At 36.6% G+C, this 26092-nt stretch overlaps 2 protein-coding genes across 5 annotated transcripts in view; one reads left to right on the top strand and one right to left on the bottom strand.

Moving 5' to 3' along the window:
• LOC137657850 (serine/threonine-protein kinase H1 homolog) overlaps positions 1–10773 on the bottom strand; it is a 63584-nt gene extending 52811 nt beyond the window's left edge. Inside the window, exon 1 of the mRNA XM_068392446.1 lies at positions 9962–10773. Coding sequence (XP_068248547.1) covers positions 9962–10647 — 686 coding nt within the window. The 5' untranslated portion in view covers positions 10648–10773. The remainder of the gene's footprint in view (positions 1–9961) is intronic.
• Positions 10774–11575: 802 nt separating this feature from the next.
• Positions 11576–26092, top strand: part of CycY (cyclin Y) — a 30296-nt gene continuing 15779 nt past the window's right edge. For 2 of the 4 annotated variants that reach the window (XR_011047222.1, XM_068392443.1), the window contains exons 1-3: positions 11576–11695; positions 22477–22577; positions 23229–23397. Coding sequence is in view for 3 of the 4 variants with exons in the window: in XM_068392443.1 (XP_068248544.1) it covers positions 22506–22577; positions 23229–23397 (241 nt within the window). In the remaining variant the exon portion in view is untranslated. Of the gene's footprint in view, positions 11696–11835; positions 12146–21857; positions 21961–22476; positions 22578–23228; positions 23398–26092 lie in introns of those variants that run through there. The other 2 variants (XM_068392444.1, XM_068392445.1) reach the window with 2 other exon arrangements.

Genomic DNA, 26092 nt, shown 5'->3' with positions numbered 1-26092 from the left:
GGGTATGACTGCTCCTCTTCCCCTTACCCATGGGCTGTTGAGGTGAGCTTGACCGGAAAGAGATATATATATATATATATATATATATATATATATATATATATATATATATATATATATATATATATACTTTTAAAAAATAAGACTTTTTATCATCAAAAGGATTTCATCAGTGACTAACATTCCAACGGAAAATATATGAATAGGCCTATAAACTTCGCTATGAAGAACGTTTGAACAAAACAAGACGACTTTCATGATCAAGAAAGAACCCATATTTATCATTCAACATCACTAAAAGCGAGAGAGAGAGAGAGAGAGAGAGAGAGAGAGAGAGAGAGAGAGAGAGAGAGAGAGAGAGAGAGAGAGAGAGAATTTGATCAATAACATACATAGCAGATACAGTGTAGTGTATGCAACAGCATACCAGCTCAGTAAATATCTTTGACAACTAATACAAATAAACATCAAGAAAAAATAATCACATCTCAAACAAAAGTCAGACTATAACTGGTCCTCGACATCGCAAAACACAAGGGGGACAATCACAGCCAATTGATTAAACAAACTGCTGAAATTGCCCTTCACAAGCGGGTCACGGGGTCATCCCCTCTGTCAAAGGTCAACCTTGAAAAGACCAAGTTATAATTGGAGAGGGATGAAGTGGCGTTAGAGAGAGAGAGAGAGAGAGAGAGAGAGAGAGAGAGAGAGAGAGAGAGAGAGAGAGAGAGAGATGGGGGGGGGGGTACTCACATGGTTAGGACAAGCATTATCTCACTTGGGGTCTTCCTAACACCCAAAACTCAACAATCCACTAGCACTCAGGTACACAAATATCTATTCATTGCTTAAAGGTATCCTCGGAGACTTCTATATTAGGCTGTGTCTCCTAGTTTTAATAGTTTATATATGAAAGATCTATTTCAATGTTGTTAAATGTTCTTAAAATATTCTATTTAAATTGCGTATTACTTCTCTTGTAATGTATTTCCTTTCCTCACTGGGCTATTTTACCTTGCTGGAGCCCTTAAGCTTATAGCATCCTGCATTTCCAACTCGGACTGTAGCTTAGCTAAGTAGCTAGTAGTAGTAGTAATAATATTTAATAGCAATAAGAATAATAATGACTTTCCAACTTCCATCTTGCAACGTACAAAGAACGCCTGCAACGAGAGAGAGAGAGAGAGAGAGAGAGAGAGAGAGAGAGAGAGAGAGAGAGAGAGAGAGCGTCGAAGAAAAAGAAGGGTATAAGACTGACGAGACAAAAGCACGCTTGTGAGATGAATGAATGTGCAAATAAATACGCCAGTCGATAGCCCCTGAGAGGGGAGAGTAGAAGGCAAAGCAATGCGTCTCAAACTCATCAAGCCGGGAGGGGTGTTAAGCGTTCAGCAGGGGAAAGCCTATTATGCTAATGCAGTATTATTAATCCATTATTGATACTAACTACCATTATTCATACTATCATAACGTTTCTTTTCATAACATCAGCATTGGCGTTAAAACGTCATAATATACATTATAATAACCAGCATTACAATTTAACGTCGGGATAATAATTTAACACTGTAGTATACACTTCGAATAAAGAGTAATCACCACCCGTATTCTTATTCTAAATAAATTACAACTACAGGTTCAATGTCACCTTGACTAATAGCATAGGCCTATGTAATAAGTCCCTTAAATGTTTCAAGATAAAAACTATGCGGAACATTTGATGAATTAAGAGAAATAAAGGCTTTTGGATGTGGTCATAGAGCAGAGTTAAACACTAATAACAGAGACAGATCTTTAAGTCTTAAAATTGTACCAGTTAAGAATGGAAGACGGCATTTTATTCATAAATGAAAATTCTTTCTATATTTATATTATTCGTGGTTATGGTAGAATTAATTGCAAATGATGACAACATTTTCACCAATAGATAATAGTGAGAATTTGGTTTTCCACAACCTAAATTGATGTATTGGAACTCAATGAAGCTACAACAAAACACTAACTTGGACCGTTAGTACGTAACTGACATCCCTCAACAATTTCAGGACTTTAGCCGAATTTCGTAATATTTTCTGGTCTGTTTACAAGGTCAAACAGTTCAATAATATACATGCAACTACATTGTGTGGTTAGTAAATATTAAATACCCGTGAACACTGTGTAAAGATCATACACCAGTGAACACAAAGAAAAATATCTGTTCTTATATGCATTACATCATTTCAAGTTGGATCACCAATTGGTATACAACAACAATGCATAAAATAAATCACTCTGTACTATCAACTCGAATGGTGTGTGCCCAACTGTTCTTGCTCGATAATGTGGAAAATCTGTTCTCTGCTAACGGGTTTGAATAGTCAATATAGATACAATGAATAACTCGTATGTATGGCGGAATTGTAGTTCATGTTAGTAAAGTGTGGATGATGAGTGTGAATAAAAAAAAAATATGAAACTATCAAAACTGACTGTGCTGTATATGAAAAATTTACCAGAAAGAAATAGATATACAAAAGTTAAAATAAAATAAAAGTCACCATAAATAATTGGATGAATTAAGAGGTGTTGGCACTGTTGAATTAAACACGACATAGCAATCTATAGTCATCGATTCTTCAGACATGATCGAACCACCTCAAGATAACTGATCCACAGTACTAGTCCTTTTGAAAAACCTAAACATCTATCAGTTTTCCTTACACCAAGAATCCCTACTATTCAGATATCTTGAGGTATTTGCCATGACCATCATAGGATAGTAGCCTACATGGTAGGCTTTTTTTGTCAATCAGCCTATGCGCGTATGAGCCGGGTGATGCAAGTGCTTAATCATATAAACCATAGGAAAATGCTAAATAATAAATTATTGGCAATGTGTTACACTCCTACATAATAAGGAACAATACAAACACACCTGGATCTTTCCTCAGTCAAGCTAAATGACACCACTTCTACAATTTCTCACTAACGCAGATACCAATGCATTTTTTATCCGTTGACGTCCGTCTATTGGAACTTTCCGTTCTTCAACACAGCACAAACCCAGGATTAATAATCCTGCACAAATCTATCGATAGCAAGCGTCGAGTTCAGGTCATTCAGGCGGAGAGAAGTTTAGACCAGGTTTATGACATGATCTATTTAGGCTGTAATCCCTATCTATTCATTAAAATTATATATTTGTACATTTTTATAAGCTTTACACATAGAAATAAGTGAAATCTTATTCTAGACAAGAACAAAAATGACTTTACTCAGGTATAAATTATATTTTCATTATAAGATTACAAACAGGTTCATATATTTTTTTTAAATTTATCTACGAAGAAAGCTTCAAAATGTGCAAAACCGGGCGGCTAGACTGATAAAAGGCATTAAATTTCGGGAGAGAATAACTACTGCACTGATCGATCTACATTGGTTACCTGTCAAGGCTAGAATTGAATTTAAGATTTGTTGGTTAACGCACAAACCACTTACAAGTGATAAGCCTAAATATCTTCGCGATTGCTTGGTCCTCTACCCTCAAGCTACTAGCGCTGCTGTAAGAGTTAGACATCCTGATGACCCATATAGACTATAGGAGGAAGAACTATTTGTTATGCTGCACCGAGACTCTTCAACGACCTTCCACTTGATGTCAAGAATAGTAAAAATGTTGCAGCTTTCAAGAAAAACCTGAAGACTTATCTCTTTGGAAAGTGTTATAATAGTGATCAGAAAACGATTAAGCCTGAATACAAATGCTAGCGAATAACTGAAAAAATACAGAGCAAAATATAAACTGGAAAGAAATTATTTTCACACATCAAGGCCCGCCTGAACAGACTCTTAGTGTCTGATGGAGGGCGGGAAATAAACCCCTAAAAGTAAAAAGGAACGCTGATGACGCTGTCCTTATTAGCAGAACACCACAGGATTTGCAAAACATGCTTACCAGAATGCATGAAATATCACATGAGGTTATGCTCAAGATAAATAGAAGAAAGAGAGGTGATGAGAACGCAATATGCAATGGGAGATGAAATATCATTGGAAGGAGATTAATGAGGTGGAATCATTTAAATATTTAGGAACTAGGCCTATGCTATCAAATACAGGGTTTTTAGAATTGGCGTTTAATGAACGATAGAAAAAAGCAAATCAGATAATGGCTAGGTTAAGCAAAATATGGAAATCAAATCGCCTGAAATTGCAAATAAAAATAAGGTAATATATATCAGTTTTGTGACATCGGAGTTACTGTATGGACATGAGTTGTGGTATGACAATGAAACAATATCCAACGGACTTATTAGATTTGAGAACAAAGTCCTCAAAAGAATATTGGGAGTTAAATAGCAGGACAGGATTAGTAAAATAACTATAAGAGATTACTCGAGTGCCCTATGTGGATATGGTGAGGGGTACATGTAGATGGTTTGAGCATGCTCTTCACATTCTCCAAGAGAGATTAGTTCACAAGGCACTAGAAGAGTTGGAAGACCCAGGCCTACATGGCTGAGGACTGTGAAGCGTAATGATGAATGGAGAAGCATTGGTTTAAAAGCTCAAGATAGAGACGACTGGCGAAGTCCTTTGCGTCAATAGGCGTACGAGATGATGATGGTGATGATAAAACAAGTCAGGGTCTATTCTCCGGGTGAGCAATTTAAAAGCAATTCCTAATAGTATGCTCATTCTTTGCCAACTAGATAATAAACTAATTTATTAATAAGTTACCAACTGATAAATTGTTTAAAAAAAGTTCTAGTTCAATAAATTAAAATTGTTTAAAAGAATAAAAATTATCGTTAGTAACGTCATAATCATTACGCAAACAGATACAACAAACGAATTTAAACAGCTGTTATGTTACTGAACAATCGAATTATCGTAAGAGAGTAAACAATTGTCGTAGTAGTCGTATTAGTTATAAAGTTAATCGTCATAAGAGTGACAGATTTCAGCACCATACCCTTATTCCCTTTGGTGAAAAGATCAAGAAAATATACTGTCCAATATACACAAGGTGAAGGTGAGAAAACTTGTTCATATTATTATTATTATTGTTATTATTATTATTATTATTATAAGCTAAAATACAATCCTAGTTGGAAAAGCATGATGCAATAAGCCCAAGGACTTATTCTGTTTGGAATCTGGGAAAGCTATCAGAAACTAGATTAAACAAACCAAAACAATTGGTTGGAAGGTAGGAGCATATATGTGTGCAAGTCGCGTAATTAAATGTAAATGCTGAATTTAGAAGGCAACGTGACAAAGTGTCTGGAAACCGAGAAAATAGTTTTGTTATAACACGAAATAAATAATTTCCCAAGCTTTATAATCAAGCCCCACAGTCCTCTTTGAAATTAACTTCATAACACATGATACGTAGAGTATTTACGGTAATGTTTTTCAAACAAACTAAGACACTGTTTTGAGATTGAGACTTTCGAAATCGTGTTTGCAATTTAGTTATACTTTGAATTATATAATTGGGTGTTTTGAGACTTAAAACGTACACGGAAATTTCTCAAAATTGCGGCCTAAACGACTCTCAGCCTAAGGGACCTGCAGGTGTATCCAGAAAATGTTTAACTTAGACTTGCAAGTGTTGTTTCCAGTCAAAATTCCACGTTAACAGAAAACTCTTATCACCATTATTAATAGCTAAGTTACAACCTTAGTAGGAAAAGCAAGATACTGTAGGCCTAAGCCCAAGAGCTCCAACACGGCAAATAGCCCAGTGCGGAAAGGAAATGAATGAACTACGAGAAACAATGAACAATATGAAATATTCTAAGATTATTAATAACAATAAAATAGATATTTCACATATGAACTACAAAAAGAAATATGATAGAACAGCGTGCAAGAGAACTACTCTACGCCAAGAGAGATGCTATGTGGTACTACAAGGCCAATGGATTGATTTTGGAGTGAATTTCTCCTAGAAGAACTGCTTACCATAGCTAGTCCTCTACTATTATCAAGAGGAAAGTAGCCAGCTTTGATGGGGGGGGGGGGGGGGTTGAATACCTTACGCGTATATTATCGGCTTAAATTTGATGACAACTGTGATCGTTGGTTAAAAATAAACGGTAAGCGGTGATAAGTAAATCATACAATGAAAGGCACAGAAAAGTCTATAGACCTTAGGTCACAGAACAAGCGGACGTCATGTTATACTAATCAGGCTATTTAGTACACTGCACGTTGAGGTAGCGCTTAAGTAGCTAATTTCTTTACAATCACAATATTTACAGTATAATCACATTTAATTGCATTTTTCTATAAACAAATCTATCTAATCTAACAAATTACAACTTTTTAATAAAAAGAAAAAAAAAATAAGTAGCTAATTTAAAGTGTTATCGTTCAAATGCTCAGTAAGGTGTTACGTTTAATGCAACGTCGATATTCTTTTTCAATGAAGCAAAGGTAATGAATACCATATGTTTACGACACGAAAGGCGTAGTGAACAATACAATCACTTAAAATAGACCTAGTAAGGAGAGAGAGAGAGAGAGAGAGAGAGAGAGAGAGAGAGAGAGAGAGAGAGAGAGAGAGACAGAGAGAGAGAGAGAGAGAGGTAAAAGTGGCATAACCGCAGTGCAAGAACTGAAGAAATTACAAACTAGGTTTATCCCAGAACATGTTTGAGGGAAACAGTCGCAGAGAGAGAGAGAGAGAGAGAGAGAGAGAGAGAGAGAGAGAGAGAGAGAGAGAGAGAGTTTAGTGACCACAAATACGTGTTCGATGACATCGTACTAAATGATGTAGCATTATGATATGAGATTTTAAAATGTTCCGCAGACTCCAACTAAATTCTGTTAAAAGAATAGGGACATCCCATATCACTGATAAAAATATGCTCATAAACTTGCAAAGAGTCCTAGCAGTTTGGGAACAGCAGAAATGTGGTATTACAATTAAACTAAAAAACCGTTATAAATTTAAAATTTTCCTGTGTCTGAGTTTGCTTGTTTGTAGATTGACAAAAGTCAAAACTACATAACTAGACGAAACACAGGGAAGTTGTATGTTACAAATGAAGCGAGATGAGTGTAGTGAAAATATTTCCCCTATAGACTAAGTTTCTATTGTCATTCAACACTAAATAAAAGTGAAAAAAAAAATGACTATTCCAGAAACCTTGATAAAATCCACATGAATATTAAAGTCAACTTGGTCTAGGTCAAGGCGCCTAGTAGAGTTCGTGTCCCAATTATATTGCTGGACTATAATTCGGTTCAACGTGCTCAAATGAATAATGCAATAACAATAATTAAAAATAACCTAAAAAATTGCTTTTGTAATTATATGGACAATGCTCTGTTTAGAACTGGGCTATTTTTCCCTGTTGGAGCCCTTGGGCTTATAGCATCTTGCTTTTCCAACTAAGGTTGTAGCTTAGCAAGTAATAATAATGATAATATTAGAAGCTCCATAATCAACTTTAATAAAATCCTTACATAGGCCTACTTTCGACACGAGAATATTCATGGACGGTTTCAATAAGTTTAAGGGTTTCCTTGAAATGCTACTATAGAGCGGATTCGATAATGAACCAAGACTAAGCTATATTAATCACTAAATACTTGAAGACTGTAAACGAAACAAACAAATATCTTAGTTCTACTGAACGAAGGACTTTTTCCGTGCATGGAAGGACCAGGAAAACAAACCTTACAGTTAAGTAATTAGCTTTCTTCTAAATACAATGGGGTTGATATCGTTTTCTGTATCGTGTCAAAATAAACAAATAAAATAAAACATATTTACAGAATTCGTTTTAGGCATATTATCATCATCACTACTAGCCAAGCTACAACCTTAGTAGGAAAATGAGGATGCTGCTCGAAGGCACCAATGGGGAAAAAATGAGTGATGCGGTAATATCAGGAAATGAACAAATACATGAGAAATAATAAAAAAATAAAATATCTTAGGTTCGGTAACAATGATAAAATGTGTCATATAAACTATGAAGAGTGACTTATATCTGCCTGATAAAAAAAAAAAAAAAATTGAGATTCTGAAGTTCCACCGATTCAACCGTCCAATTATGAGGATCATTTCACAATCTGGTCACGGCTGGATTAAAACTTTTAAAATACCGTGAAGTATTGAGCCTTGTGATGTAGATGGCATTCTTAATACTATGTGCAAAGGATTGTGAGGAATATGAATAAGATTATGCAACATGCATAAAGAAATGGCGGAACGACGGTGCCACACATTAATATCTAGATCAAGACTACGAAATTTGATAGAATGAAAGTTTTTATCCAACAAATTTAAAAAGACAAAATGAAATAATTAAAACAGTACCTACAAAATGTGTCATATAAAATCCTAAGTGCTTAGGATTATAAGCGTATTCTGCGTTAATTTAAAAAACCTCATTATCGAAGCAATTAGAAAAGTCCGGACATTAAAAACATCCACCAAACACTAATTATTCACCTCACGGCAGGGAGAATACAATGTAATATAAGGCTTAATTATTACCTTTATAATTGGGGAAATAACGTGCAACATCAACTGATCTTATTCGCATAGTCGTTGAAGGTATAACAGCTCATATAATAAAGAGCACGCACGCACACACACACACACACACACACACATATATATATATATATATATATATATATATATATATATATATATATATAGTATATATACAGTATATATATATATATATATATATATATATATATATATATATATATATAGTATATATATATATATATATATATATATATATATAGTATATATACAGTATATATATATATATATATATATATATATATATATATATAGTATATATACAGTATATATATAAATATATATATATATATATATATATATATATATATATATATTATATATATATATTATATATATATATATACAGTATATATATAAATATATATATATATATATATATATATATATATATATATATATATTATATATATATATTATATATATATATATATATATATATATATATATATATAGTATATATACAGTATATATATAAATATATATATATATATATATATATATATATATATTATATATATATATATATATATATATATATATATATATATATATATATATATATATATATATATATATATTATATATATATATATATATATATATATATATATATATATATATATATATATATATATATATATATATATCTTTCCGGTCACGCACAGCCCTCCCTGTAGGAGGAAAGAGGGGGGTGCGTGTCTTAATATTAAAAAATATCAGTTATTTTTGGTGTGTCGCGTCAACTAGCAAGGAAAATAACCCATATAGTTACCCCATATATTCTAACGGAGAATACCAATTATAAATTTACACATACAAAACAAACTCCCTCCCCATTAATCAGCATATATATATATATATATATATATATATATATATATATATATATATATATATATATATATATATAGGCCTAAGGTAGGCGTGGGCACTTGCCCAATCAAGAGGTGGATTTGCAGATAAAGGTATTCAAAGTTAATTTACGTAAACATCTTCACAAATCACAAGTAAAAATGCTGTAAGGAGTTATGTCTAACAGCAATTAACTAAGGCTTGAATTTTTATCAAGGTAAACATAGAGAAGTTAAGTTTTAGTAGGAATTATATTGTGGTTTTAGTAGGGATCCTATTGTTGTTTTAGTAAATGTACAAATTTGTATTGCATGTATAAAAAACAACGATAATGACTATTGTATTACCTGTATTACTCGAAATCACCAATGACATCGGCTAAAATACATAGGCCGATAACACGTTAATGAAAGTGACACTAAACTACCTATTTTCTGTAATTTTAAAGTAAATCTTCGGCCCTGACAAACTAATATAAAAACCTGATCTTTTTCAGCAAGATAAGATAGGCCTATGAATCAAAACAAATAGAAAACAACTCACTTTCTCGTATGTGCCAACCCAAAGTCCGTTATCATCAGCCTCGAATCCGTCCCGGGGTGATAGTACAAGAGGTTATCGGGTTTGAGGTCCCTGTGGGTGATGCCCAAATTATGGAGGTACTTGACCCCCTCCAGCACCATCTTCAGCGCCTTCACGGCGTCCCTCTCCGAAAACTGGCCCCGGGCCATTATCTTATCGAAGAGGTCCCCGCCGGTAGCCAGTTCCATCACCATGTAAATCTTATCGACACTCTCGAAAACCTCGACCAACTGGATGATGTAAGGGCACTTGACGCGTCTCAGAATGGCTAGCTCGGCCTCGAAGGCCTCCCGCCCTTCCTTGCTCTCGATGATCTTGATGGCGTAGGGCTGCTTCGTCAGCTTGTTCTCCACCCGGACAACCTTGCTGAACGTGCCCTTGCCGATCAGGGCCTTGATGTCGTACTTAGCCGTGATACGAGGGTCGTACCTCGTCTTGAACTTGTGCTTGTTGATCTGTCTGTCGAGCTTGATCTTTTCGGCGATGTTCGAGTACTCCTCGACGCGAAGCTCGCACTTCACCTCGGCCTCGACCCCACTGCGATTTTTACTCTTTTCCCCGAAGGCGTCGTCGAGGTGATACACCGTCTTAATGTCACCGTGACCCGACACATTTTCGATTATTTTGCGGCTTTCTACACAACCCATGACGGCCACGGCGAGGGCAACATGCTGCGTTGAACAAAGATGACACAAGTCAATGCATTCACTCCGGCCGCGGGGCACACAACCTTTCACCTTCGTGTCTACTGACGAACTGACAACAAGCGAGTTGCGTTACCCGCATATGAGCCAAGGATCTTAAATCAGTGATTGATTAGCTGTACCTAGTTTTTTATTTTTATCTATAATTTTCCCAATTTCTAATCAAATATTCCTTACTGTAAGCCAGATATATTAGATGTACTCGTCATTTTGAGCATATAGTAATGTATACTGTAGCCCTACTCTCAATGCTGGCGAAGTGATTCAATCATTACTTTGGTTATGAGACTGCTATAATTTAATTTATCTAATTAACTCTTGGATTTTAGGTAAATGTTACAGATAGATAATAGTTATCTTCATAAAAAACACTATTGTTATCAGATAAATAATCGTTGACTCGTTGGTAGGGAGTGATTAACTGAAGATTCCGTCGTCGTCTTAACTTTGTTCTCTTCTCAATCGCTACGGAAGGATTACTTAGCTGTCACACTCTATTTCCGTCACGGCATCGAAGTCATTAACGAGTGTTTTATGGTAAATATAAACAAATACCGAAACAGGTGAAGAAACATTTATGAAGAACAGTGTCTTCCACATAAATCTCAGAAGCGACCAATCAGCTTCAAGCCTCAGATGACAACAATACCGCCAGCCAATCAGCGGCCGAATTCTCCTGCGTCCAGCCTATTGTTCGAACACCTTAAGAGTTGACTTCAGTATTCTATTTCAGGTATTACTGCATCGATTATATCGCAATTAAACTTTAAAAAGTAAGATAAATTATTATAAAAACTGTAATTAAATACAATTTATAATTCATTTACACTTATTATAAAAGATTATAAAATTATAATATTGACTTCAATGAAATCGAACAATTGATTAAAATTGCCTCCACGAACATGGCTGATAGGAAGAGCAACTTGTTTTGAAAGAACGATTTTGTACCACAGATAATTCCATTTATGCCTTAAAATGTCTTGACCAGGTAAGTTAATGACTCCATTTCACAACCGAACGTAATTAGTGAATCTGAAGGGCACGTACGTTAAAAAGTCCCGTCAACAAGTGGCCCTGAAGCTTGTGACTCGGGTCTCCTTGAAGAAGCCCTATGAATGCTGCATAGGCTGACGGGGGAGGCTTGACAGGAAGCAGTTAGTCGACCTCAGACATGTGGAGGTGTAATTTCTGTCCCTGGCACGTTGTGGCTGAGCAAAATAGACAGGAAGTGCCTCGCATAGCCTCTTTGGGTCTACCGTAGCCTGGTGGGCCGAGACGAGTAGCCTAACCTAAATCTTCTAGCCCCTCGGTGGGGTTAGAGCCAAGATTCGGCAACTTGGTGGGCGTCGGAAGAGATAAGTCTCGTTACTAGCCATTTTGTTGGCTAGGCGAGACGATTTTCATTTGGCCAAACTTGTAAAAGATGACATGGTACTTGGTAAGCATTTGGCTAGAGGCTAGATCCAGTAGAATAGGCCTGATCCTAAGTCAAATTTATATATCTCGGATTAAGCCTCCTTTGTTATTTTTGTAGGACAAAGGGAATGTAGGGCGAGTTTGAATAGTGAAGTAATATATAATTGAATATGACAGATCTCGTTTATGTAGTTACGTAAAGCTAATAACCGTCTGGTTAAATAGGCTAGGCCGAATGTTAAATATTTCACGACAGCTTTGTTACCACTAAAGAAAAGTACAATATTTGCTCTGGTATACTACAAGCTGCGTTAATCACTTAGTTCTTTCATTTCTTTAATTTTTTCGGTCCATGATTTGTACTTTGGCATCTGCCATTAAATCTTGACTTGCGATAACTGTCATAATTTATATACCGTAATTACCTCAGAATTTGAAGATTGTAGAAATCATATCTTTTGTGTGTTTACATATAGCATCCTTTTTATAAGTATTTTTCAGGCGGTAACCTACTTATTTCTAGACCGAATATTCTGGCCAGTTGCTATCTTTATATTAACAGCGTCATACTTAAGATTAGCCAATGATGGATCCTTGTCAAATGTTTAGGTTTCATAGACAGTCATAATTCTTATATATTTTGTTTTATTTGCTGAATGTAGTTATAAATTCATGGATTGGTTCTTATGTTTTGTACCAGAAATAAACTGTATTGACGAAAATGTAATAGTAAATACATTTGAAGAACTCTTGAAGTGTATTTTAGTTATTGAAAAAAATAATTATTTCTGTTCTATGTATTTTATATTGGTTAAATTAAATTTTACAAGGTGCTATCAATGGAAATTGACATATTTTATTTTCTATTATATTTATGATTGGTTTCATTTTGACGTGAATTTTCAACACTATTACAGTACTTTACCGTATGTCATCAGTGATTTGAATCCTGTCAGTCTCAGTCTGAAACTATTCCAAACACCAACTCGAGCGCATCGTAAGGTAAACATATATAATTAAATGAAGGTCAAAGGCAGGGGGGCAGGTCTTGGGTATGACCTAATGTTACTGTAGGCCAAGTAAGGTTGCAGGTGGCCATAAAGTTGGGCAAGGCGTCCCAAGTTTAAGTGAGGACTCATCCATGTATGGAACTCAATTATTTTTGGCACTCTAGGCCAGGTTAATTTGGTGGTTGTCATCTCTTCCCTCCTAGGTAGGGGGACGATCCAGTGCCTTAGGTTAGGAAAGGATGTATTCATGCTGTAGCTAATTTCTGTTTATCCCCACCCAAAGTCCCTAGTTTTGCCACCCTTATCTAGCACCATCCACTAGATTGGTAGATGTCAGGAATGTAGGAATATGGTGTTAATGAAAACATTTCTGACTAAAATTAAGGTCATTGTTGTTCGAGACATTAAAGGAATATTGACGATCACAAGTGTCGTGTTTGTTCGAGACATTAAAGGAATATTGACGATCACAAATGTCATGGTTGTTTGAGACATTAAAGGAATATTGACAAGATCACAAGTGTCATGGTAGTTCGAGACATTAAAGGAATATTGACAAGATCACAAGTGTCTTGGTAGTTCGAGACATTAAAGGAATATTGACAAGATCACAAGTGTCATGGTAGTTCGAGACATTAAAGGAATATTAAGATCACAAGTGTCATGATAGTTCGAGACATTAAAGGAATATTGACAAGATAACAAGTGTCATGGTAGTTTGAGACATTAAAGGAATATTGACAAGATCACAAGTGTCATGGTAGTTCGAGACATTAAAGGAATATTGACAAGATCACAAGTGTCATGGTTGTTCGAGACATTAAAGGAATACTGACAAGATCACAAATGTCATGGTAGTTCGAGACATGAAAGGAATATTGACAGGATTACAAACTTGTTCCAAATTTAATAATGATTAATCTGAAAGAATATAATTTTACCCAGAAACTCTGATAGAAGCAATATTGGCCTTTGCCCTAGTTATTCTCTGACAGTGTCAGTAATATTTTTGACAATTTCATATTCCTACCCAAATACAAACCTTCACCCTTTAATAGGATTATGATTCAGCGAATCTGGAACTTAGCTGTTAAGATTTATAATGAGGTGGTGGTAAGTCCACACCCACTTGACAGTCCACAGATCAGCCACTTTGACTTCAGCCACTGGGAAGTGCTAATTTACTCTGTGTGTGCCTATACTAATGGCTATTTTAATAGTTTTCTTTCAGTGTATTTGTTTGTCATCCTGTGATGATTACCCAACGTTGCAGGCATGAGGGTTTGCCTGGCCTCAATTGATGGAGGTTTATGAGTAGGACTTCTGTGTACCCTCATCTCTTTTGCCCTTTGTGCAGTAGACATGACTTTGCAGTCATTGCCCTGTGACAAGTGTTAGTCATGGCTTCCTTTGCAGGTGTCTTGTTACTGAAGGAGGAAGAAAATTTTAAAGAGACTTCAATGTTGCTGGCGATTCACGTTCTAGAAAAGGCCTTAGTTTAGATTTTAATTCGCACATGAATATACCAGTAAATATAGGAAAGCTTTACAGCACATTAAAGGGGTCCAATAAGGATGTGAAAAACCCAGTTGTAATGTTGTAAAGGTCTGCCTTACCAAATCACAAGCATTTTATTAAAGATCTTGGGTTGGCCGATTCACAACTTTATTTACTGAAAAATCCATATATTGTAACTTTGGTACTGCTCAATGTAGTGGGATGATTTGGTTCAAATTAACACCAAAACATCAATCTATACTCATGCATATGTTATACAGTGAAAAAAAGAAAACTGGAAAGTTGAAGAAAAATTAATTTCGACTGAGAAATTTAGTTCTTGTAATATAAACTAAAACTCTACACATAGATTAGATATTCACAAAATGTTTTCACCAAAATTATCTAAAACTAAGGTACTAATAGCTGTTAACAAACACTGGATGGGCCACTTCGGTATTTGCGAGCATGGCACCACAGTTTACTATCCACTATTTTCTTTCTTTGAATAATTTGGTACTTACGAAAGAGGAGGCACCTCCTCTCAGTACCGGTCCTACATTCCATGTTCTGAGGTGAGGCGGCCTCTGACTAGACCCTTCACTGCCCTTCTGAACACTGAGCCAGGCCAACCACATGACCGTACCTATTCACTAGTGGTAGGGTACATTGTACTGCTTTTGTTCTCTGGCACCAGGTACTGTTTTTGAATGAGATCGTTTACAACCCAATTTATAATCTGCCTCCTGATTATACGTTCCTGGATCCATTCCGATTTGAGAGTTCATATTCTAGGGAGACGAAACATACCCAGAACTGGTTGACGAACACATAGTCTCTAGCTTTAAATAATATTGACTGATTGATGGTTAGTTACTATAGCATCTTAAGGTATCCCTCAAGGGTTCTGGTCTTCAAGGGAGGCCACAAGCAGGCCTCTGAGGGCGGGCATTCTAATAAGCAGCAAGGAAACAAAAACCGCACCAAAATCCAAGCCCACTCCTGCCCCTTCTTCCAAGAAGGGTCCTTTCCCTTTTCAACCTTGCTCTGGCTAAGCCAAGAAAGGAGGTATGGTAAGAAAAGGAAGAAGGGGAGGCTGAGAAAAACTTTTCCCCTCTTCAGCTGCCACAATTGGGAGGATGCTTGTTGAGCCATCGGGCAATGTGGCAGCAACATGGAGGGGAAGAATAGGTGGTAGAGATCCTCTGTACAGGATACTGTATCCCATTCATCAACTCTCTCCCTCTAATCGCTTGAGTTCCAACCACGTTTCAAACGTACCCTCTGGGATTGCTGAAGTGTCTGGCTTTAGCAAATGAAGTTTTGGCAATGTTGGACAAGAATGAGCTAGAAGTCGTCTTGAGATGGGTCTCATGACTTCGACAGTTAATTATTCCTGGTGGAGAAGTTAACAGGAGGATGGAGACCGGTGATTGACCACTCTCCAATGGACTAGTTTGTTCTACTAATCCTGTTCAACATGAAGACGGCAAGCACAGTTGGGGCCGCCATCAGGAGTAGGGACTTCTTACTTTTTGTTGACATATAGGACATGTATTTCCAGATACCTAAACATCGATTGAGCATCAGTTCAAAGTCTGTGCTTCTGACTATCCACTATTCCTTAGGTGTTCACTCTTGTGTCCACACTAGTCATAGCTTGGGCCCATTCAAACAAGATTCTTCTTCTGAGATATCTTGATGATTAGCTGATTTTTAGCTGATCCTGTCATCTTCAAAGAGACAATTGCTGCAGGATCGAGACAGACTCTTAGCTTTTTACCACGATTTGGCGATTGTGGTAAATTGGAGGATATCTTGTCTCAAGCCCAATAGAAGGATGGAGAACCTGGGGCTGTTAATAGATACGGCAGCAGCGAGAGAGTTTCCGACAGACGATCGTATCAACAGACTCAGGGAGGTTGGATGTTTTCCAGCATGTCGGTGGCAACATCATCTAAGATATTTTTCATCTTTGGAGAAACTCTTTCCCTATGGGGTCTCCACCAACAATCCTTATAGTCTTGTCTAAAGCATCACTGATTAGCCGTGTATGGGTCCTCCCCACTCCTTGGTTCCGGTGAACACAGTGGTGAAGGAAGATCTCAAGTTGTGGTTGAACAACGAAAACCTCACCAGAGGAGTGTATCTCAACTCCCCTCCTACAGAGATGCTGCTTTACACAGATGCATCGAAAGAGGGGTGGCGCGCATGTCGGAGGGAGGACATAGCTGGAAATGCGAGCCACGCTATCAACCCCTCAAGCTTTCCAACAGAGTTTGATAGGGCACTAATTAGCATTGATGAGTGACGATACGACCATAATAGCATACGTAAACAAGTAGGGAAAGACTTTTTCATAGGACCTGTCCGAGTTGGTAAGGCAGACTTGCACTTGGGTATTTAACAATGCAGTGGACCTGTCAACAAGATACATTCCAGGCAAGAAGAATGTATTAGTCGACATGCTCAGCCAAAGGGGCAAAGTGGTCCCTTCTACCAGCTACAAGTGAGAAGCACAATTGAACAAGAAGCTTCCAGTTTACTGTTCTCCAGTTCCAGATCAGGCAGCAGCGATGGAGGACGCATTCCAACATTAGTGGAGAAACCTGAATGCTTATGCTTTTCTGCCATTCTGCCTCAATCCCAAGGTCATCAACACAGTGTTGGAGACCTCGAACGTCAGGATAACCCAAGGGGCTCCCAAGTGGTCAGTGGTTCACTGACCTGGTGATGCCTCCTCTTTGTGTTGCTGAGAGAATTACTCCCACGGGCCAACCTCCCCTGTTGGCCTCACCTGCAGATATTCCACAACTCTTGATGTCCTTCTCTTATCCTTTGAGCAAAGGGCTTTTCAAAATTCACTGCGAAGATGTCTGGATATTTGCGGAGATCCCTTGCAGCAATCTACCAGGGGAAGTGGGACATGTTCTGCAATTGGTGTCGTAGACGGGATATTTCTCCAGTTGAAGCCTCTGCAAGCAATTGCTGATTTCCGATTCTTTCTTCGCTGGGAGATGCACATCTCAGTTGCCGCTGTAAAGGGCTATCGCTCAGCCCTGAGCTAGGCATTTAGACTGAAGGGCTTGGACATTTCCACTTTGTAGGAACTTTTTCTGCTGATAAGAAGCTTTGAACGGTCTTGCGCTCCAAAGAGAGCGCCGTACGAATCTCTCAAGTTGTCAGATCATTATCTGACACTAAAGTGCGTGTTCCTGCTTGCCCTAGCCTCAGAGAAGAGAGTGAGAATTGCATGTCATTTCATTTGCCGTTGGTCATAACAAGATATGAAAGGAGGTCTCTTTTTTCTTGACCCACAGTTTGTGACAAAAACTCAGAACCCAGTGATTCAAGACCCTAGGTTTAAGACCTCCATCTCCTCCCTTAAAGAAGCAACCAGCAATTGAGACAATCTGCTGCTTTGTTTTGTGAGGGTATTGAGATGCTACCTCAAATGAAATCAGGCTTCAGACGTTAGCACCAGAGACTGTTTCTAAGTCTGGGAAGGTTGGAAGGTTAAGAGACTAATTTCCAACACCATCTTCTGGCTTTGGGAAACCATCAGATGCTCTTAGACGGGGTTTACACTGTCGAACCCGGTTGTAGAACTTGCTTGTCACTGTTCGAAGAGGTGGAGTCAGCTACAAATGAACAAGGTTTGTGGACAATGAAGCCCCACCCGTAAAAGTCAGGCGAGAACAGAGTTTCTTCGAACCGTTTGACGAATGTGTTCAAACATCACTTCAAATGTGTCTCGTCTAACCATTCGTCCGTGTAAACCTGCCTTTACACTCCAGATAAGGTGCAAGGAGTCAAACTCTCGAGCGAGGGCACATGAAGTCAGGAGAATTGGCTTGGCCTTAGCCTTCGGAAAGAATCTGTTCATGGCGCAGGTTATGAAGGCCAGAGTCTGGAAAAGACTGCCTACTGCCTTTGGAAACATTCCTACAGGTCCCTGGAAGTCTTTTCTCTGGGACTGGTGGTAGCCACTTAACAGGTGGTGTAGCAAGCCCAGATTCAACATTGGATAAGTAGCATTGCATTGGGATAGCAGTTGCAACCTAAGTCTAGAATGGAAGGTAAGAATGTCTGATAATTCTTCCCTCTCGTATTTTATTGGAAGTAATTTCTCTTATAATCTGTCAAGGTGGACGATGAACCTGTTTGATACGCATTAATCATAACCAGTAATGCTTATGCACTGCCCAAATATCCTATGGAGATAGATTCATCGTCATGGCCTACCCTAACTCCGTGTTAGGGGGTTAAAATGAATCATGACTTTTGCTTCTCTTAGGACCAAAGTTCGTTGAATTGTACCAGGTCAGTTAACCAAGCCAGTTTGGTCATAGGAACTTCCTCTCTTCTAAGGATAAGAGTCTATTAAAGGTTGGGGGTATGTAGGCCAAAGTCAAAGTGAGGGTTGTTCTGTAAGCCACCTGGCGATCAGCAATGTTTCCCTTGTTAAAAGTCTTAATGGGTGCTTGGGCTTTGTCGATGCTGTACTCCTATTAAAGGCTAGGAATGGTATGGTTAGGAAAAAATACAAATTATTTTAAAATTTGTGATATTTCCATCCATTGCATTCCTTTTGAATGGTTAGTATCTTACCTGGAAGTACTGTCTGGTAATTGTGAGACTTATTTAGATTCAGGTAAAATCTGATACAGTACTGTACTGGTACTGTATATTGTACATATATGTTTTTGTATTTCTGGATAAATAGAGGTATTCAACATCTCATCATTTCTTAAGTGCACAAAATGTGCGTAGTACAATGATTGGTAATGAAGTAATGGTATGACTAATACTATATTAATTTTATACGTTTAATTCCTATCAAAGTAAAGAAGGTATGGTAGTTTACAGTACAAAATCAGTGTCTTAAGTTTCATTGGAGTATATAGCATCTTTATAATACTGATACTTGGCATTATTTTACAGTTAACTAATGAATATTTTTCTTCTCATATAATGATATGAACATTCAAAATAGGGTATTGTCATAGGGTTTGGGAAATGGCATTCCTTGCTGGCATAAATACAGTATCCAACATGAAATGGAGATTAGATGACTTGCAACTGTGGCCGTGGGGGATGAGTAATGGAGATCAGTTTGTGTGGATTGTAGGTAACGGGAAGATGTGTGGGTGGTCATCGTGTTGCGGCAGTGATACTAGTTCTTCATTTTTTCGATAACAAAAGTCCGGTAATTGAAGTTGAAGATGAAAATTTGAATGCCAGTTATTACCAACACTGAGCATGAATGATTTTGCAGAAAAAAAAGGCCATATTTTTTATGCTGTTTCTAGTGGGGTTCACCTCTCTTGTCGCAGGGTACATGCACTTCCAGATTGTTAGAGCTTTAAAGAAGTGTAATATTTATATTTTCTTTTTTATGAAGTGATGCTTTTGATGTTTGGTGAAAGTAAAGTGATATTTTGCATCCTGTTAAGTGTTGTATTAAATGGGAGATGTTTCTTTTGTATAAAAGTCTTCCCGTGACACGGAATGAAACGAGAGGTTCGGAGGGATTGGAGTTTTTTTATTGGGATTTGTATATTGTTGTCCTAATGTGCTAAAGATATTGAGAGAAACACATTTTATTTTGACGAGTATACCTTTACAGTATTCGCCCTCCCAAGATCGAGATTATTTTTTTCTTTCATCTTTTTCATTTGCTTTACATTTAATTGGATATCGATATATTTTCTTTTTATGTAATTAGACTTTGTTCTTTGGCAGGGTTTTGCTTTTATAATTTCATTAACCACAGAGTGCCTCATGTCTTTCTTTCAAAATTTGAGGCTACTGGACAGTATCTTTTGTTGCTAAGACATTTTTTCTTTGTCATCTTTTATTTTTCCATAGGATTATTCTTGTGGTTTGATCTTGTGAATCACACCTGAAGTAGGCACCTGCGAAAAAGATAGAATTGAAGGAAATTTCTCTCTCTCTCTCTCTCTCTCTCTCTCTCTCTCTCTCTCTCTCTCTCTCTCTCTCTCTCTCTCTCTCTCTCTCTCTCTCTCATTATTATTATTATAAGTAGAACTATGTGTTGTCACATGAAGAGACAGAGTAATAGATATGGGAAATGTTGGATAAGGATTAGATGTAATCAAAGTCTTCAAGTACTCTATCTCAGAAGGGTGGCTAGATAGGGGCCAGGAAGTGAGTTTGGGTTGATAAAGTGAAATTGTTACTAATTTGCTTTCTATTGGAAAGTAAACTGTCAACCTGCCAAGGGCTATGAATGAGCCAAGTTAACAGATCAATTTTCCCTTTTTCCATCCATCCATCCATATACCAAGGCACTTCCCCCAATTTTGGGGGGTAGCCAACATCAACAAATGAAAAAAAAAAAGGGGACCTCTACTATCTACGTTCCTCCCAGCCTGACAAGGGACTCAACCGAGTTCAGCTGGTAATGCTAGGGTGCCACAGCCCACCCTCCCCCGTTATCCACCACAGATGAAGCTTCATAATGCGGAATCCCCTACTGCTGCTACCTCCGCGGTCATCTAAGGCACCGGAGGAAGCAGCAGGGCCTACCGGAACTGTGTCACAATCGCTCGCCATTCATTCCTATTTCTAGCACGCTCTCTCGCCTCTTGATTATAGATAAAAGTCGTAAAGTAGAAACGTTGTTGCTGGGTTGTCTCACAGGAGAATCCACATCATAAAGCATTATTCTTCTGCATCAGTCATCTTCACTTGATAGATGGAGAGATTTTGGTTTAATTTTAACGTGTTTCACTTTTGCAGTGAGGTTCTCTGTAGAGAGATTGTGCCATTTGAGCACCTCATCCAGTGCACTGTAAGCATTACAAAGGGCTTTTACAGTGTCCAATCAGCCAATAACGGCACTTCTTAGAGGTCTACTTAATCATTCCCTCTTTCTCTTCTTCCATCTTGCTGTTCTGTTTAGAAGTCCAAACTTGCAGCAAATATGTTTGTTGTAAAAGCTGTTGCAAGTCTCTCTTCATAGTTCATAATGATGGATCTAGAAAAGCTGTTACTGATCTTAAGATATTTTATATATTTTAATCATTACTTTTTGTATATAGTTTATTTATTTTCTTATTTCCTTTCCTCATTGGGCCATTTTCCCTATGGGAGCCTTTGGTCTTGTAGCATCCTGCTTTTGCAACAAGGTTTGTAGCTTAGCTAGTAATAATAATAATAGTAATAATAATCATGATTAATAATAATAATTTTACTTCTTAGTACAACTGTTGGCAACCCCACCATTGCAACTCAGCACTGAAAGATCTCCTGGGCCGTATGGTCCAAGTTTTATAACTGATAAAACCGACAATATAATTAAAGAGTTAGTGAATTTGCCTTGAGTTTTTGCTACTAATGTATAATGAAATAGGGTTACAGGCAGACAGACAGACAGAGATGTAAATTCAAATTCAATTCCCATTCTCAAGTTTTTTAAATCAGATAAAACCAACCACAGAATAAAGATAGTTGGACAATTAAACAGATTTAAGAATATGCAATTTGGTAATATTTAAATTGTTTCATCATTGTTGCATCAACACCATACTGTATCAAGGATACAGGAGAAGTACTGTACCACTTCCTTACATATCCTTCCCTTGTAAGAATTGTAACTTAAGGATCCTTCCCTTGTTAGAATTGTAACTTAAGGAGTTCAGGGTTATAATCTGGATGCCCAAGTTGATGTATCAACTATATCTAGGGGAATTACTATACGTACTGTATACTGTAGTGTTTCATGCTACAGTATTACACAATACTGTACATTTAAGTCATGTTTACCAAAGGTTAAGGATAACATGAAAGATTTTACATGTTCTTTACTCTACGTTCACAGCATTGGGGAGCAAGTGATAACGTGTCACAATGGGAAACAAAAACAGCTGTTGCGTTTACCCAGGAGGCCGGAGTTCGGGTCGTTCTGCCTCCAGTCAGAAGGTCAGTGTTTATTTGCTTGTGTTTCAATACTGATGTTATTAGTGTTAATCGTTTGGTTGTTGGATATATCCATTTACAGGGAGAAGGGTGCATTTATGAAAAGAAATTCTATCACTAGTGCTTGTGTTGAGTAAGCACATTTTAGAATACTAAAATAATGTAAAGTACTACATTACAATACTGTATTAAAATGTGTGATTTTATATATACAGTACTGTGTGTTTGTACTTATATTTTGTTTGTTTTTTATGCCCTTTCTTGGGACAGAACTTAATGGTAATCTCATGAAGAACATTTAATCATGAGAAGTTGATTGTAAGTTGTGATAATCTCAAGAAATGCCAGCTAATAATAAAAGAAGGGGGAAGGTGAGATTAACAAAATCTTAGGGGAAAACAGGATGATATTGGGCAATGGTTCTCCTCATTTACTTTTTAATTTTTTTAAAGTAAGCTTTCTATTGTTTGTTGCATTATATTTAGGAGTAAAATGAAACAGTTTTCATTGTGCTTCCATTTGATAAGGCTTCTTAATTTCCTAAATGTTTTATATTAACATTTGTTTCTTATTTTTTCAAGAATTGTGGCAACTCTCTTTCTTATTATATTTTAGTTTCCTGTTGTTGGTCTGACACTCTTTTTGATATTCCAGGGCCCTGGTGCAGGTACAGGCGATCCCCATCCAGAGGAAGTCTCCGAAGAGCACATGTGTAACCTACAACATATAAGTGAGAGAGAGCCTGATGACTTGGATCAGGACCCAAGTCTGCACCCTACGGCAGGACCCCTGTTTCTTATAAAATCTAAGCAATTAATTGAAAGTAAGTTCATTTTGTTTGCATGTAAAGTCTAGTTATACTCCTTGTTGAGAGGTAGCTCTCTTGGTGCACTTAACAGTATACTGTAGGCATTACTTAAGGGTCTTGGCAGTATTTTATTGGCCCCTAGCCACACTTGCTTTTTATCCTTCTTGATTTCCCTTCTCGGTTCCTTCCTTCCATCTTGCTGTCCGACCTCTTCTAACTTTTACTTAATAGTGTAACTGCAGGGTTTTGGTCCCCAGTTGGGCTTGGTATGCTGGGTGCTTAATTGTTACACAGAGCCCATTCCAGATAGAACTACATAAATTTAATTTGGTTACCATGTCTGTGGCTGTATGTTGTATACATAAAAGCTTTGTTCTTTCCTATCTTCAAAGCAAGTAACACAAAGTTCCATGTGCTGGCATATTTTTATTTTAGTTTTCTAAAGTTCCACGTGCTAGCATATTTTTTTTTTAGTGTTCTATTATTTGCGGATGTACTTGGTTTCTTTTGTTCTGTGTTTTTATTTTCTTTATGGGATATAACATAACTTTAATTTTTCATTGCATTATGGATCTTAACTTATTGAAGCTCTCCCATATACTGAATTGGTTCAAGGCTATTGTTTGGTATTACAGTACTGTAAATTTATTAAATATTAATGTCTACTACTGTATATATTTCCATGCATAGGAGAACCCTTCCTTAAATCCTACAATTGACCCCTGAAAATTAAGGGTGGTATTGTACAACTGATCCAAAAGTCACACATTGAATTCCATGTGAGATTTATTGGTAGGTTAGCGCTAGGCCTTATTATGATAACAATTGATAAGGTAAACAAAATGTATTATTAGCATAAGTTCCTGATAAATAGCCTATTTGAGGAAAAATTCCTTAATCAAATCTACTTTTATCTATGCAAGTCCAGCTGAGAAAATGTACTGTAAACATAGAATCAACCTTATCTTTCTTTTTCTCTACATTTTGATAATTTTAATGGTAGTGTTAGTGACGGCAGTACTGTAATAACATTTTGGTTAGCATATTTGTTTTTCAATAGTGAATTTGGTAGTGAAGAACTTAATTTTAGATTAAGCAGAGCCCTTTTTTCTCAATAAAACTCTCTATCTTCTCTGTCACAGTGTTCTAGCGGCAGCACAATTTTTCGATTCCTTGTCTGCTTTTATAACTTTTAATTTAAAACTAGACTCATACTGTCTTCTTTTTGCTGGTGGTTCCATAATTGATGTGGGTACAAGTTAATAGAAATTAAACTGACATAACTGAAGTTAGGAAAAAACAATCATAAGACTGTAAAGTTACTGTATTGTATTGGTTATGATGCCATAATTGCCTAGATTATGCTGGCTGAAAATGAAGTTACCCCCAGAACACATATTATTATTTTGTAATTTAAAATGTGGCATGAACAGGCAAAACCTGATGAATGGGAGTTAGAGGAGTGTTGGTGAAAATGGCAAAAAAAAAGGAGACCTGACTGATTGCAATAATTATAAAGGCATCACATTCACGTCAGTTGTCATGAAAATATGTAGTCTGCTGATTCTAAAGAGACTAGATAAAAAGATAATGAAATGCTGATACATGAGCAAGCTGGAATTAGAAAAGGTAGTTGTACTGACCCAAGGATGAATCTGTAACATTTTGGATTAAGTACATCAAAGTACTGTACAAGTACTCGGCAGTACTTTGAAAATAATTGCAATGTTAAGCAAATGATAGATATTTTTTTTCGTTCATTTTTTTTTTTTGTGAACATTACGTAAAAACTAGAGCCAATTTTAGTAAAACTTGGTGGAAATTGGGGCTATGACCCAAGGAGAAATCCATTAGGTTAAAAAAAAAAAAAAAAAATACATCTTAGTACAAGTACATAGTGGAGTTAAGAGCAAATTAGGACTCCTTTGTGAGGCAAATTCATGCTCTCTACTGAATACCCCTCTAGTTGATTATGTACGTAGTATTTCTGAGTAATGGTGAAATTTGAAACTTTGGTAAAGAGCCTTACACCTCACCTGTTATGATTGAATGAAACGTTGAATATTATATAATTATCAAAAGGGTAATCTTTTAATATGCAATGTGGAAAACATGGGCATTGATGAAACTAATGATATAAAAGATTAATCTAGTGACAAGATTTTGACATTCATTAGTACAAAAGGAAAAACACAGTATAAAAGTTTTATTCTCCTACTTGTACTCAGCCTGGTAAATCTTCACTGAAACTTTGAAATTTTTGTATTACTCTTGACATCAAATGAATACTTTAAACAGGGCCTAACTGACATGTAGTAAAGGAGATTATTCATTTGTACTCTTGTATTAGTCATACATAACTTGTTGAGTTTGCCCCATTCTACCTCCACTGGTGTCCCTTAAGGATATGTGCTCTTCCTTCAGCCTTTTATTTATTTATTTATTATTATTATTATTTTTTTTTTTATATCATTGTTCTTTTTCAAATGTTGCTGTTTTACTATTGTTCCCATTTATTCTTTAAGGGCTCATACCCAATCATGCTATGTCTGTTTTTAGATTACTGCATAACTGAATAATACCTATTACTGTACCTGTGTCACCTTGAAAATATATCGGCATTTTTTTTATTCTGGAGGTCTACCTCGGTAATAAATTGGATAAACGATTGGAGACTTCATTTACTTCTTGGCTATATTCTTTATCATAT

Source organism: Palaemon carinicauda, chromosome 18, assembly GCF_036898095.1.
Source record: "Palaemon carinicauda isolate YSFRI2023 chromosome 18, ASM3689809v2, whole genome shotgun sequence".
Lineage (NCBI taxonomy): Eukaryota > Metazoa > Arthropoda > Malacostraca > Decapoda > Palaemonidae > Palaemon > Palaemon carinicauda.
The sequence above is the reverse complement of the archived record's forward strand: the minus strand, read 5'-3'. Positions and strand labels throughout refer to the sequence as shown.